Source organism: Mus caroli, chromosome 2 (genome assembly GCF_900094665.2).
Source record: "Mus caroli chromosome 2, CAROLI_EIJ_v1.1, whole genome shotgun sequence".
Lineage (NCBI taxonomy): Eukaryota > Metazoa > Chordata > Mammalia > Rodentia > Muridae > Mus > Mus caroli.
In genome coordinates this window covers 20,141,774-20,155,938 of record NC_034571.1, presented here as the reverse complement: position 1 = coordinate 20,155,938, position 14,165 = coordinate 20,141,774, and the positions used below count along the sequence as shown (strand labels likewise).

The 14,165-nt window shown below is 42.6% G+C and overlaps 1 protein-coding gene across 2 annotated transcripts; it reads right to left on the bottom strand.

The window, feature by feature from the left end:
• Positions 1-1,230: 1,230 nt before the first annotated feature.
• Il36rn (interleukin 36 receptor antagonist) lies at positions 1,231-7,743 on the bottom strand. Of its 2 annotated transcripts, XM_021156387.1 has the most exons (6): positions 7,574-7,743; positions 7,323-7,448; positions 7,167-7,219; positions 4,917-5,002; positions 3,734-3,861; positions 1,231-3,524 (listed from the first exon to the last, which is right to left on the bottom strand). In XM_021156387.1, the coding sequence occupies exons 3-6, from the start codon at positions 7,196-7,198 to the stop codon at positions 3,300-3,302; spliced, it is 471 nt and encodes a 156-aa protein (XP_021012046.1). In that variant the 5' UTR covers positions 7,199-7,219; positions 7,323-7,448; positions 7,574-7,743; the 3' UTR covers positions 1,231-3,299. The 2 variants fall into 2 exon arrangements, with proteins under 2 accessions (XP_021012046.1, XP_021012045.1); XM_021156386.1 differs by lacking the exon at positions 7,323-7,448 and having other exon boundaries at positions 2,235-3,524.
• Positions 7,744-14,165: the final 6,422 nt, after the last annotated feature.

Sequence of the window (14,165 nt, the reverse complement as noted above, 5' to 3'; positions counted from 1 at the left end):
ACAAGATCCCACCTGCTGTGAACATTTCCTCTCTGAAAATATAGGCCCAGGCCCCAGGCCCCAGGCCTGTGGCTGCTACTAAAATTACAGGACTCTAAAACCAGTAGTAGGTAGTTTTCACTTGAATAGCTGTGATGCCTGACTCTCTCAGGCCATGATGCCTCCCTTTACTGTGACCATTACAATGACACCACCACCACCACCACCACCACCACCACCACCACCACCACCACCACCACCACAAGTGTGTTTCTTTTTTTTCTTTCACTCTGGATTTAGAAGTGTGAGCTTCCCTGGGATAAAGTATTTTTAAATTCTGTCACCCTACAAAAGATGGCCTTCAAGAATGAGTTGGGATTCAAACTACTCTTTTACAAGGGTTTGTGTGAGTGGAGGGAAGTACATTCTGTACAAACCATGTTCCGAAATTTTGCGAAGCATTATGCCGGGTGCTTAAAAACATATTGGTGCAGCTCCAACCTTAAGGTCAGATGCATGCCAGAGACCCCAAGCCAACTTTTTACAGGGAGATAAGCACAGAATATTATCATAGCAAATGACTATGACTCTCATCTTTTCAAATACTTCCTATAGGAGGTAACCTTGAAAAGTGAATGATTTCTGTAGGTGGAGGGGATGGGTACAGTGTCCCAAAGTAGGATTACACCATGAGACTAACTCCCAGTCAGGCAGTGTGAAGGGAGTGTGCAGAAACCCAGCCTGGAAACTGAGGTCAGTGTCTTGGGGTCTGCATCTACAGGAACTCTGAGAGGTCTGTGGTAGAAATGGTGCTGCCTGTTGCTCGGGGAGCTTAGATGTATATGGACTGAAGGTTCTAGGACAAGCAGAGGTTGCCTCTTCTGTCTTGGCTACCTTCCTGCTGGTCCTTCTACAAACTGTAAAACCTGTCAAGCTGGCCTGACAAGTGAGTTTTACAGCTAAATACCTGGGGTTCTGATATGGACCCCCTCTTTTGCTTTCACTTGTAGTCCCCAATGTTTTAGGTAGGAATATGAGAAACATCCTGGTGTGCAGGTGGGAGATGCAGCTACGGTCGACAGGGAATTGTACCTTTTGGGAACAGGTAACAGTTAACAAGAGAAGTATGATCAGCATTTAAATAGGCTATTTGGGTTAGTGAAAGGCTGGTGTCAATTCTGAGAAGGAAAATGGAAAGAGTGGAGAAATAAAGTTTTGATCATAATAAAGTAACTGCACATGTTTCTCTTTCATCGAATATTATTTACTGCAGATTATCAACTTACTGCAGAATCTAAAAGCAACATGGTTAGTTCACAGGGTTTCTGTGGAGCAGGAATTGGAGCATGTTGGTGGGGCAGTTCTGCATCAGTTTTTTATGAGGCTACAATCAAGACAGCACCTGGCTTGCAATGGTTCTAGGGCAGGCCGTGCTTCTGACCTCATACATTCAGCTGTTGTCTATGGGAGACTAGTTAGTTTCCCTCATATGATCTCTCTAAGGGGCTGCTTACAGCATGGAAACTGGCTTGCCCCAGTGTAAAGAGAAAGAGCAGGCTCCCCAAAGCCACTAAAATGCCTTTTATAATTCACTCTTTGTAGTAGCCTGCTATCACCTGTGCCATATTTCACTAGTCCAGAGGTAAATCTGGGGGAGTGGACATGAGGAAATAGAGACCACTAGCATCTCCATTCAGTCCCTCATGCTGCTAGCACCCATTACTGCACACTTAGTAACTTACAACAGTGGAAATGTATTCTGTGATAGTGCAGAAGACCAGAAGGTTGAGACTAAGGTGTCATCAAGGCACAACTCCCTCAGATGCCTTAGGACAGAACCCTTCCTCCCCTCTTTCTTTCTTCCGGTGGTCCACATAGTCTCTAGCCCTCTGTGGCTGGTGGCAGCTGAGTCACTTCAACCTTTGCCTTGGTCTCACGTGGGCATATTCCCTGTGCCTCTTTCTGTGCCTACATCCTCATTTTCCAAGTGAGATTTAGTCCAGCACTTTACCTGTCAAGACTCTGCCTAGGTAAGATCATAGTAGATTTGGGAGGGACATGAATTTGAGGAGGAAACTTTCAAATCAGCACAGTAGCTCCCCTCAGAAGTTGGCTGTGACTCCTTGGAATCCCAGGGGTTGTCACTATACCAGGTTAAAGCAAGGATAACCTTTCCCCTTTCCTTTCCTTCTCTTCCTTCTTTCTCCCTCTATCACTCCATTTCTTCTTCCTTCCCACTATCCTTTCCTCTCTCCCCCCTTCCTCCCTCCATTCCTCCCTCTACTCTTTTCTTCTATTCTTTATTTCTTCTGTAAATCCCTTACCCAGGAGATTCTAGCATAAACCCTTCACATTCTTCCTAGCTTTTCTGGAGTCTGCCTCTTGCTCCCTGCTCCTACCTCTTAGAACCGATGAGCTCAGTTTGGATTTCACTCTAGCAGATGGTGAGGATGACCAGAAACTATGACTGCTTCACTTCCCTCCATATTGATTCCTTTTATTATTATGCAAATAACCCACCTCCATTATGAAAAAGGTAATAGACACAAATAGAAAGTCACCTATCTTGCCCCTACCTGGACATGGCTACAATTGATGTAAGCACTCCAGATCCCTTTTAAAATATATAATATAGAGAAGTATATTTTAATTAAGATGAAATTACAAGGTATGTTATTTAGTAGCAATCTCTCCCCACTTAATGTTCACAAGCTTCTTTTTATGTGAGTAGAGATCAGAATCAGGGGTTTTTATTGTCCCTCTGGTTTCAAACCAGGACAGTGTGCCTGGTCATCTTCTGTCAGCTATCCTGATATCACCCTCTCAGTTCAGGGCCAGAGAATGAAGGCAAGAATGAGAGAGGCTGCAGATGTCAGAAAGATTGAGGGAAAGGGCTAGCCAGCCAGAGAAAGTCTTGGTGACCCCTCCCCCCTTTCTCCAGAACAGTAGGGAATGGCAAGACTTCTGAGGTACTGTGTCAGATCTTACTATGTATGAACAATTCCCACCTCTTCTTCACCCAAGAATCTTTTATGTTGCTCTTTGTTGGTCTTATGTGGTTTCTATTGGGTTCCACACCAGAGGTAGTACCATCCAATTGGAAAGAATCTACACATTGAGCTCCAAATACCAGAAGATTTACCAGCACTGGGATGCAGGAGAAGAGAGTGTCTGTGTGTCTTAGGTCAGAAGCGGGAGTCCTGTAGGGAAGGAGAGGAGTAAGCCACCTTCTATGGAGCTCCTCTGTCTCTCTATCCTCTATCAGGAGCCACCACTGCCGACTCTGCCTCTGCTTAGGGAGTTTTGGGGACCACGCAGCCCTAGTCACACTGCTGAAAGTAGAAGTCTGTGATGGGAGCATCGCAGGTGGGGTCCTCAGGGATCTGAGTGAGGCTGACAGGCTGGTCAGCTTCCGGGGAGGTGCAGAGGAACCAGCCTGGGTAGGCAGCTGATTCGAAGCTGGAGGTAAGACCCATATCCCGCCGGTAGAAGGTGAAGCTCTTTGATTCCTTGGCCCCGAGGTAGAGCTCCATAATGTTCACTGGCTGGAGAAAAGGAGCATGAGGATGAGACACAGGAGCGGGCAAACGGGAGGGCTAAGCTGGGCAAGGGAAAGGTCCTTAGAGAGGAGACAGTGTTAGATCAGCATTGCCTTCACCAGCATCCAAAGGTACTCAGATTGTGTGGCAGTCCCGGTGCTCTCTGCCTCTCCTAGCTCAGGCCCAGAATACAAAGATGCTGCAGTAGGACTCACCTCAAGTTTCAGAATTGGCCCTTTCTCTGTCCCACAAGATAGGCACTGGCTTCCTCCTTGAACGCCCAGGATGACAGGGGACAGACTGGCATCCAGTGCCCGATTTGGGACAACGCTGATCTCCTCACCTAGAGGGAAAAGGCAAGATGTGAGAGCTTAGGTCTCCTTCTGTCCACTCTCTCTGAGTAGGGGCTTAAGAGGAGTAGAACCAGAGTGAGGCATCCTGCTTTCCAACACATGGATAAGACTAATCTGCCACCTGGCCCAGACAAGAAACCAAAGCATAGGAACACAGGTACAATCTCCCATTCAATCTCTCTTTTCTAAAGCCAAACTTTGAGAAATTCTCTAAATTCTACCCCTCCTACTACTCTCTTGGTCCCAGGTCTCTTTTCTGCACCTTGTCTTGTCCTGTTAGAGTTATATATATAAAACTCCTTTGAACAGAAAATGATTTCACTCTTCACTGTATAGCACCCATCACACCATATACATACTATACACATATGTACATAGATACAATTACACATATGTATGTTCCCCTAAACATATTACACATAATCAAAATATGTACACATAATACAATGCTTATGTGCATATTGTATGCACACATATACACACATATTTATATACATGAGCTTATGCATGCATTCATATATATGAACTCTCATGTAGTGTTCTCATAGACACCTATGTACACAAAATGCAACAAAAGGATATATATAGCTTTCATACTTCATAAGGATGCCCAAGTACACATGTATACACTGTTGTACAAAGGCCTGCCAAAGTCTGAGGGCACCATAAGTAAGCAGGAGGTCAGAGGGTGGCAGTTACTGTCCAGATCTCACCACTGTGGGATCCCTAGAGAGCAGGGTGGAAGAGCAGAGCCAACTTACTTGGGAATGAAGATCTACTTTAGTCTTCTGCCCAGCACTGGCTTCTGTGGTGGCAGAATATTCTAAAGCCTATGATAGGACCAGGTCATTTGTCCCAGAAAATATTCCACTTCTACACAGAGACTGCACTGGGGTCTACACTTTGTTTAAAGCCTGTTTTGTGACTCCCTATCTGACTTGGTGGTTCTGTGGTCTGCAGACCTGCCACTGGTTTACAGAACAATTTGAGATGCTAAGCACATACCCCTAGAGAGTGCAGAGACATAGGACTCATAGATACCAACCTTTAATGACCTTCTCTGCGTGCAGTCCTCCAGCCAGCAGCTGGTTATTGTGCAGATACAGTACCTTCAAGGCTGAATCCTTCATTCTGAAACACCAGGAAGGAATAAGACTCCATAAAGGATAGGGACGGCATCCTACCTTGCCTTGGCTCCAGAAGGATGCCCAAAAACTCAGGTGTGTTGTCTCCCTGTATTTCTACTGTTACAGACACAGTCATGCAACTTTGGGTCCTCGCACTGTAAGATTACGGATCCTCCCTACTTCCTTCCATCTGGGTCCGAGGTCTGTCCTTTCCCCATATTTCCCCAAAATCTTTTACATCCTCTCTGCTCTGTTGGTGGTCTATGAGTTGGAGCCTTAGGCTCTTCAACGTCAGAATACCTCTTCTTCAACCTTCATTGAGTCCCCTGAATCACAGGCTTCTTACCTGTCTTGATGACCTGAAAGCTGTTTGGACATGTTTAACTCCTGTGAGGTCTCTGTGAGCAGAAGAGGGTATTACCTGCGCTAATTCTGACCAGGAAGGTTTGGAGATGAGCTGGAACAAACAAAATTCTTGCTTGCTCTGAGTGTGACTCTCTTCATTTCTAAACCATGACAGTGGGTTAAATAACACCCAGGCCTCTTCCTAATTAAAATCTGATGCTCAGCTTTTTTTGTTTTTGTTTTGTTTTGTTTTTGTCTTTGTTTTGTTTTTGAGACAGGATCTTATTGTGTAGTCCCGACTGGCCTGAAATTCTTTATGTAGACTAGGCTGGCCTTACACTCATAGTTCCACCTACTCTACCTCTCACTTCTAATCAGACTGAACACTTCAAAGCCTATTTGCATCCATTTGGCCATATATTCTATCATGAGGACTTTCTTTAAAGTTTTATTTTTCAAAGTTACTTCTCAGCTGATTTTCTGAGATTGTTAAGATGAAATTTTCATTCTGCAATAGAATACTGCAGTATAAAACTGTCTTGATGTCTAGCCAAACATTTTTTTTTGCATCTGTATGTGTGTGTGGTGTGCATATGTGTCTTCATGCTCATGTATGTGTTGGTGTATGTGTATGCATGCCCATAAGTTTGAGCCTGTACATGTAGACCACAACTCCACCTTGGATGTCTTTCTTAACCCTGAACCACTATATTTACTGAGGCAGGGACTCTTGTTGAACTTGGAGCTTGCCAATTTGACTAGTCTAGTCAGTTTGCCCCAGGGATCTCCTGTCTCTCCATCTAGGTGCTGAGATTAGAGGCTGGCTTCAGACACCCACCAGGCTTTTATGTGGACTCTGAGGATATGAATTCTAAGGTTACGTTTTCCCAACACGAACTTCTTTCATCTTCCGTGGAGCCATCTTCCCAGCCAAACATGATGAGGAGTTATCTTTTCATACCCTCACTCACTTACTCACTCACTCAGAGAACACTAATGTACAAACCATTTCATGGGGCTGAACTTCAGAGGACACACTTCAGGAAACTCTCCAACATGTTGGTAGCATAAGAATTGGTTCTGGGACCCCTGCAGATACTAAAACCCACAGGTGCTAAGGCCATTAGATAGAATGGCTGTAGTATTCACCTCTAACTGATATACATCCTCCTGAATACTTTTAACTTTAAGATATTATATTACTGTAATATCTAATTCCATTCAAATACTATATAAATAGTTATGTTGTTATTTAAGGGAGGTCTGCATATGCTCAGCGCATATGTAATTTTTTCCTAATATTTTCAATTCAGTTTGTTGAAAATGTGATTATAGAGACCACAGATACAGAGGGCTGACAAGCTATAAACTGAGTCCAGTGAGAGTAAGAAGCATTGCCATCTGCTGCTGTAAAATCCGTGGTAACATTCTGAGCTCAGTGCATACCAGGGAGGGACTGTGATTTCCATCCCCAGCAAGGACCATGGAGGAATTAGTACAGTGGCTGGGCTGATGGCAATTTATCGTCATGAGAGGCAAGAGTGGAGCTCTCTAAGGGACACCCCATTCCACTCACCAACAATGACAGGATGCAGCTCTAGACTGTCTAGTTTCTTGTCCCATCCCTCATTTCACACACTTAGAATCAGGAACCTGTGAGGATCCTGCTCAGTTCTTCCCATGTCTGAACCAGAGCTCCAAGGACAGTATTGGTCCCATCTTCCCAGCCATCTGTGATAGCCCAGATGAGAGCACAGCCCTTCTTTTCTATCTGAAACTCACTTTTCTGAGGACACCACCAAATCAGATGACCAAATACTCACCGGAAGCATAGTGCCCCACTCAGAACCATCATGAGCTCCACAGTATGTAGACCCTATTTTGAAATAAACAGCAGGAAATTTTAGGCAAAGACAAGGCTGGAAAATTTGAGACCTAAGTAGAAAGCAGGCTCCAGAGCCTGTCAGTATGTGAATAGCCTGTGTGAAGCAGGCGATTCTGGATCTGGAAGTCAGGAAAGAGCCCACAAAGCATCCATCATATCTCCCCTTTTCTCCAGGTAGGAGCCTGTGGTTGTCTGCTTGCTCCTCCAAAATGCCATGGTCCTTTAAGTACATGAAATACACTAATGATCCAGGGAGGAGCCTGAAACTCACTAGGGAGGAGCAGGCTTTCCCAGAATGGTTTTACAGCATCCCAAACTTTCAAAAGCATCTACTGTTGCTCTCACCTTCTCTCTCAATGAAGGAAGCTTCCACAGTCAGCCTCCTTCTAAGGATTTGAAAGGACTGCCTCTGGCCTTCCCAGCTCTTCAGGCACGCTCAGCTGCTTAAGGAAGTAGATCTGGAAAGCCAGAGCAACCTTGTTTCTTCTCTCCCTTTCTCCTTTCCTTCCTTCAGTCCCTTCTTCCTGCCTTTGCCAGACCTGCGGAGCCGTTGGAGGTGGAGATTTGCTTAGGAATGTTTAGGCAACAGTTGTAGAAAAACCAGAAAATCCAGACAAGCAATAAAGAAAAATATGCATGCTTACCTGCCTTTGGGTGCATTTAAAAAAACAACACAACATTGTCAACACCTTTTCCTTCGAACACATTTAACCACAGGCAGCTTTCTGTACAGCACCACCACAGAAACTGTGTGTTTTCACTCCCCCATATTCATGCAGGAACTTAGCAGAATCTTTTCCTATACCAAACATGATAATGACATTGTAAATGTGCATAGCTCTATAGTCTTCTATAGAGTATAATCACAGCATCATTCACGTTTACTCATCTACTTATCCTTGTATTGGTCCTGTTTGAAGCTGGGCTTGTTTGCTTGCTTGCTTTTGCTATATAACATTATGTGTGACAAACTGCTACAATTCTATACTTTGCCTGTCTTAAATAATTGGTTAGTAAAACAATATGTAATTATATAAAATAATTAATATGTTTTTTAATACCTCTACAAATTAACAGAATTAAACATAAGCATCAGTGCATAACAAAAATGTTCAAGTTTTGAATCCTCCTGCAAACTATTGATTATTACTGTGGCAAATGTCTTTCAGGAAAGTAAATTGAATGTAGAAGCTGTGTTATGCAAAATTTGCAGATGGACTATTAGTTTTCTATTATAGTAGAAACAACACTATAATATTTGCAAAAAGAAACAACAACAAAAAAACAAAAACAAAACAGAACAGAGTTTTAGGAAGAAGCAGCCTGTAGGCAAAGTAGAGTTTTAAGCAAGATTGTTCTTATCTGTCAGAGAAGAAAATATTGTTTCATTAAAATAGCCAGATAACTAGGACACCTGCTGTGAGCTAGTGTCTTCTATACATGACAGCAATGCTGTACTAAAAAAAACCTCAATGATGTGGTTGCTTAAGCAAGACATACATAGTAACTTCACCAGTTGCCATGCCATTGTAGATAAGGAAATTCACAAGGTCATACTGCTGAGAAATGAAGAATTCTCTAGGGATAAATTCCCTAATAAGTTACCCAGTCTGAAATGGTCAGCTCAAACAACAACACAAAAAACAACACAAAAATGGACTAAGTATCGTGTGTGTATGTGTGTACTAGAGCATGTGCTCACGTGTGTGAAACAATAAACCTTATAGAAGAAATGGTCATGATTCTGAAAGAGAACAGAAGGTATCTAGGAGTAGTTATAGGAGGAGCAGGACTAGACATGATGTAAATACAGTACTTACGTATGAAATTCTCAAACATATAAAGTTAAATTTTTTCCTGGGCAAAATATCATCTGCCCAGGCCACCTTCCCTGACCCTTGCATTGTGTGAATTGTGTCCAAGTGTCTAGTGAACAGTGCCATCAGGCCAAAATATTGCTATCTCTACCTTTTTCCTGAGACCGAATGATGTCTCTCTGTGTGGATGGCCTGCAGGGATGTGACAAGTTTGCTGGGATGTGCAAGCAGAGATGTTTCTTCCAGCATTGTTGCTGTGAATTGAGCTGTGAAATGTAAAGACCCATACAAGCATGAACAAATGAAAGGATGCACACAACCGTCGTTAACAAAGTCTTCACACACAAGATGAAAGTGATGTCAGTATGGGGTTCAGATCTCTTCTGGCACAACGACTTCACTAACAATTAGATAGCTCCAGAACATATCCCTTGGTCTGAGTGGCTGATTAATATGCATTAGGTCCCAATAAAAGCCCATGGTTCTTCATTGAAACTCATGCTGGTGTTCATCTCTACACTATTCACAATATCCAAACTATAGAATCAGCCTAGATTCTCATCAGTGAGTGAGTAGATGAAGAAAATGTGGTGTACACATCCTATGGAGTCTTATTCTGCCATAAACAATAATAAAATTGTGTTACTTTAGGAAAAGTGGAACTGGGGTTCTTCATGTTAAATGTAATAAGCTAATCTCATAAAGACAAGTAATGCATAATTTCTCTCACTTGTGATATCTAGCTAGAACAAAAGAACAAGAATGATTAAGGGAATAATTATTAAGGATATGGAAGCAGAAAAGAGGGAGAAGAGATCATAAGGAGTCATAGAAGGGATTATTATGATTAAAGCATATTATATGCATGTATGGAAATGCCATGATAGAACCCATTACTTTACATACTTAACAAACATACATGAAGAGCAAACTTATGCTGAAATTTAATCTTCATTGTGATATTAAGAAGTAGAGATAGTTGAGACCTTTGCAAATTTATTGATTCCTGAGGGCAGAGGAATGAGTTAATCTAGTTAGGATTATCAAGCTCATGAATTGATGGATTGTGGATTTATTATAAAGCCATCGTGGCTCTATTTCCTGCATATGCTTCTTTCAGTGGGCAGTGCCCTAACCTGCCTTCTTTGGTTTCTGAAGAATCTTCACCAGCAATGGGGACTACATCAGATGAAAGTGCCACCCTTGACTTTACAGGCTTTGGAGTTGAGTGAAATACTTCTCTTTTTCTTATAAATCAAGGTAACAAAAAGTGGATTGGGTAGACTTAAAACATGCCCATGGTTTCTTGACTATTTCAGAGATGCTTGTCATAGGGAGAGGGATAATATAAGAAAGTGAGCATGAGCCAATATAGCAATATACATGCAGCACATGAAGATGTTATATAGAAGTCTATTATTTTATACACTAACTAAAATTTAAAAAAAATGCTGTATAATCCTACAAGAGATGATATTTCATTTGCCTTCCCATGAGAAGAGACGGACCCTGGTGCCTTGTTTCCAGTAAACAGGTTCCATTCTGAGGTAGGAAACACTGTGTCAATTCTGCAGCTATGGCATAAAGGGGACTGTAGCTTTTCTTGCTTATTTTTGGATTATTCACCTGGTTGAAGTCAGCTGCCATATGACAAACACACCCCACAGAGAGGCCCACACTGTGGATAGGGGATGTCCCAGGTGAATGCGTTCTGTTGACATAAGCACAGCCATGTCACGGATCAAAAACTTCAGACTCATGGGGATGGCCAAGGCCTTCCCCTGGCCTAATATGGATATTTATTGACAGTTGACCTTTAGCTAAAACCAGTATGTTCAGAAAGTATCGATCACAGTTTCCTCATCTCGGATGACTGCAGCCTGGGGCTGCTCCCCTAGAGTGACTCCTGCTGAGATTAGCTAACTGTCTCTCCTCTTACGGCTGTGTACCATAAGCCCGCCTCCTTGTTCAGCTGTATCAAATAAACCTCATATTAGGGGAGGTTTCCTCTGTCAGTTCTGTGGATGAAAGAAACCCAGGCCTTTGGATCATCCGAGTATAGAGTATTTCTATACATATATACTGAACCAGAATGAATTGTATCCTTTTTCACATTACAAACACTAAGAAGCTGTCTAATGCTCTATCATTATTATTTCATTTCCCAGAGAGATTTGATGCTTGTAGATAGATAGATAGATGTGGTAGTTAAGAACATGGGTTGGGGAACTGGAGAGATATCTTGGTAGTTAAGTGCCATTGCTCCTCTAGCAGAGGACCAGCGTTCAGTTTCTAGCAGAGGACCAGCGTTCAGTTTCTATCAGGCAGCTTGTAACTATCTGTAATTCCAGTTCCATGGAATATAATGCTGAGTTCTAAAATCTATGGGCACTGCACTTACATAATTCACATATATACATTTGTGAACACACACACACACAAATCCTTTTTGTTTGAGACAGAATTTTGCCGTGCAGCCCTGACTTCCCTGAAATTTACTTGTACACTAAGTTGACCCAAACTCATAAATATCTGCCTATCTTTGCCTTCCGAGTTCTAGAATTGAAGACTTGTACCTCTGTCCTGGCTGGTTTTGTGTGTCAACTCAACATAAGCTGGAGTTATCACAGAGAAAGGAGCCTCTGTTGAGGAAATGTCTCTATGAGATCCAGCTGTAAGGCATTTTCTCAATTGCTGATCAAGGTGGGAGGGGACATTGTGAGTAGTGCCATCCCTGGGCGGTTGGTCCTGGGTTCTATAAGAAGGTAAGTTGAGCAAGCCAGGGGAAGCAAGCCAGTAAGCAGCACCCCTCCATGGCCTTTGCATCAGCTCTTGCCTCCAGGTTTCTGCCCTGTGTGAGTTCTAGTTCTGACTTTGGTGTTGAGCAGCAACATTTCCGCACTAACTTGCTTCTTGGTCATGCTGTTTTGTGTAGCAATAGAAACCCTGACTAAGACCACCCCTCCCCATTTAAATTTTTTTTCCCCATTATTTTTAAAGAGCTTGAGTTAGAAAACTTGGATGTTGGGCCAAGATCACCCCACTGTTTCTTATTTATGAACTGAGTTTTACTGTAATACAACCAAGTTTATTTGCTGAAATATTGCCTATAGCAGCATTTACATTATGAAAGAAGATAATAAATATTTGTGACTGACTCTGTTATCTGCAAAAAAGTACTCATCACATATTTACATAATTACTAATCATATGTGTGTACAAGCTACATCAGATCAAATCTAAATCTGTCACTTCCTAGAATTTTGGTCAAGTTACATAATCTTTATTGTAGTAGTTAGAAAGAGAATGGCCCATAGACTCAAAGCGCTTGGCACTATTAGGAAGTTGTGGCTTTGTTGAAGGGAGTGTATCAACTAGGGCAGGACTTGAGGTCTCAGATGCTCAAGCCAGGCCCAGTGTTAATCTCTCTTCCAGCTGCCTGCCAATCCAGATGTAGAACTCTCAGCTACTACAGACACCATGACCACAGCAACTCTTATAAAGGAAAGCATCTAATCAGGGCTGGCTTATGGGTCAGAGGTTTAGGGCATTGTCACCATGGAGTGTCTTCACAACCATAGAAACCCTAAGACATTTATGTATTTTAGGATTTTCATATATAAAGTGAAAATAATATTATTGAGTGAGTTAATACATGTGTTTAGTTCCTGGCACATAGCAGGAACTTGAATGCCAACTATACCATTATTGCCCAAAGCAGCAGCTTCCCCATCACTAGCTTCAGCACCAGTATAGTCTTCACCATTTCTATCACAGTCTTGGGGGATTTCTTTCATATCTCTGATACAACCTGTCATCCTGCCTAACTTGTGTTTCTTTGTGCAGAGGATGGTAATTCCTTACTCATTGAGATAAAAGGACTGAATGAGGCAGAGTTTATGAAGTGCTGGGTCAGCACATAGTACCAATTATGGTCAAAATTTCCCACTGTTTACCTACCTCTTCTGAATTTGTCCCAATAGTAAAAAAATATAGCAGAGGCCAAGCATACTTTGACCTCAATCCAAGGCAGGTTTCATGATCAAACACAACCTTGCATGTGCATGGGCTGTTTCTCTACCCAACTCACCCTGTTAAATGGATTTGCTATTAGGGTTCAAATCTCTGACAAGAAGTGTTAAGTTTTTGTACATATTTACCAAGTCAGACATGGTGTTAAAGGACAGTTAAAGGTCTCACTGTCGGTGATAGACGGCAAGAGCTAGTTTTATTCCCATGTAGTTAAAAAGACTCACCTAGGATCATAAAATTAGTAGGATGTAGACCTGGTGCTGCAGAAGTTCAATTCCATGGCTACTAGCCTCCATTCCTCAACATACGAAAACTTCACAGAGTACATATTTAAACAGAGTGGAGATGGATAAAGGGCTGAGCTAGGAACCAAGGCAAGACCCTGGCAGGAATCTATCCACCCAAAGAACCAAGGGAGTATTTATGGGATTTCAGAAACAACAAAACACAAGCTAATTCAGAAAAAGATGGCTATACACAGCACTGGGGCATGCTACCTTGTGGGTAGGGAGACATCTCTTTGGGTTAGTTTTCATGATTGAAAGCACAGAAGAGATGTTGCTGGGTCACACACAGAACACAAGATGTAACCCCCCCCCTCTATTGAGCTACACCATAAAATCATCCTGTGGGGAAACAGGGGTGGGAGTGAGGGAACAATTTTGGAGAACAGACTTGAGACTGAGTGACCATGAGACAGAGGATACCTGGTGAGTGGTGTCACAACACTTCAGCCAGCCTCATCTTGGCCAAGTAGGGGATAAGGGAAGAGATGGTAAGGGGAACAGCCAGTTCTACCAGCTAAATTTGGAAATGATGTGTGAGCAATCCACAGGGTGTGTGATGCTCTTGTGTCTCTACCACCCACAGGTTTTTTTCCTGATTGAGTCACCATGGGCAAGGGCCACCACAAGCTCCCCACTCCAAATACAGGTGAGACCCTATGGAGCAGGTCCAGGCACTTATTTCCCTTGTAAAAATATTTCCACAGTCTCCAGACCCTGAGAATCCTCCTGGAGTTTGTAAGGTTTGTCCATTGCTGGTAAGAAACTAATATTGAATTGAAATGATCCTTAAGTTAAAGACAA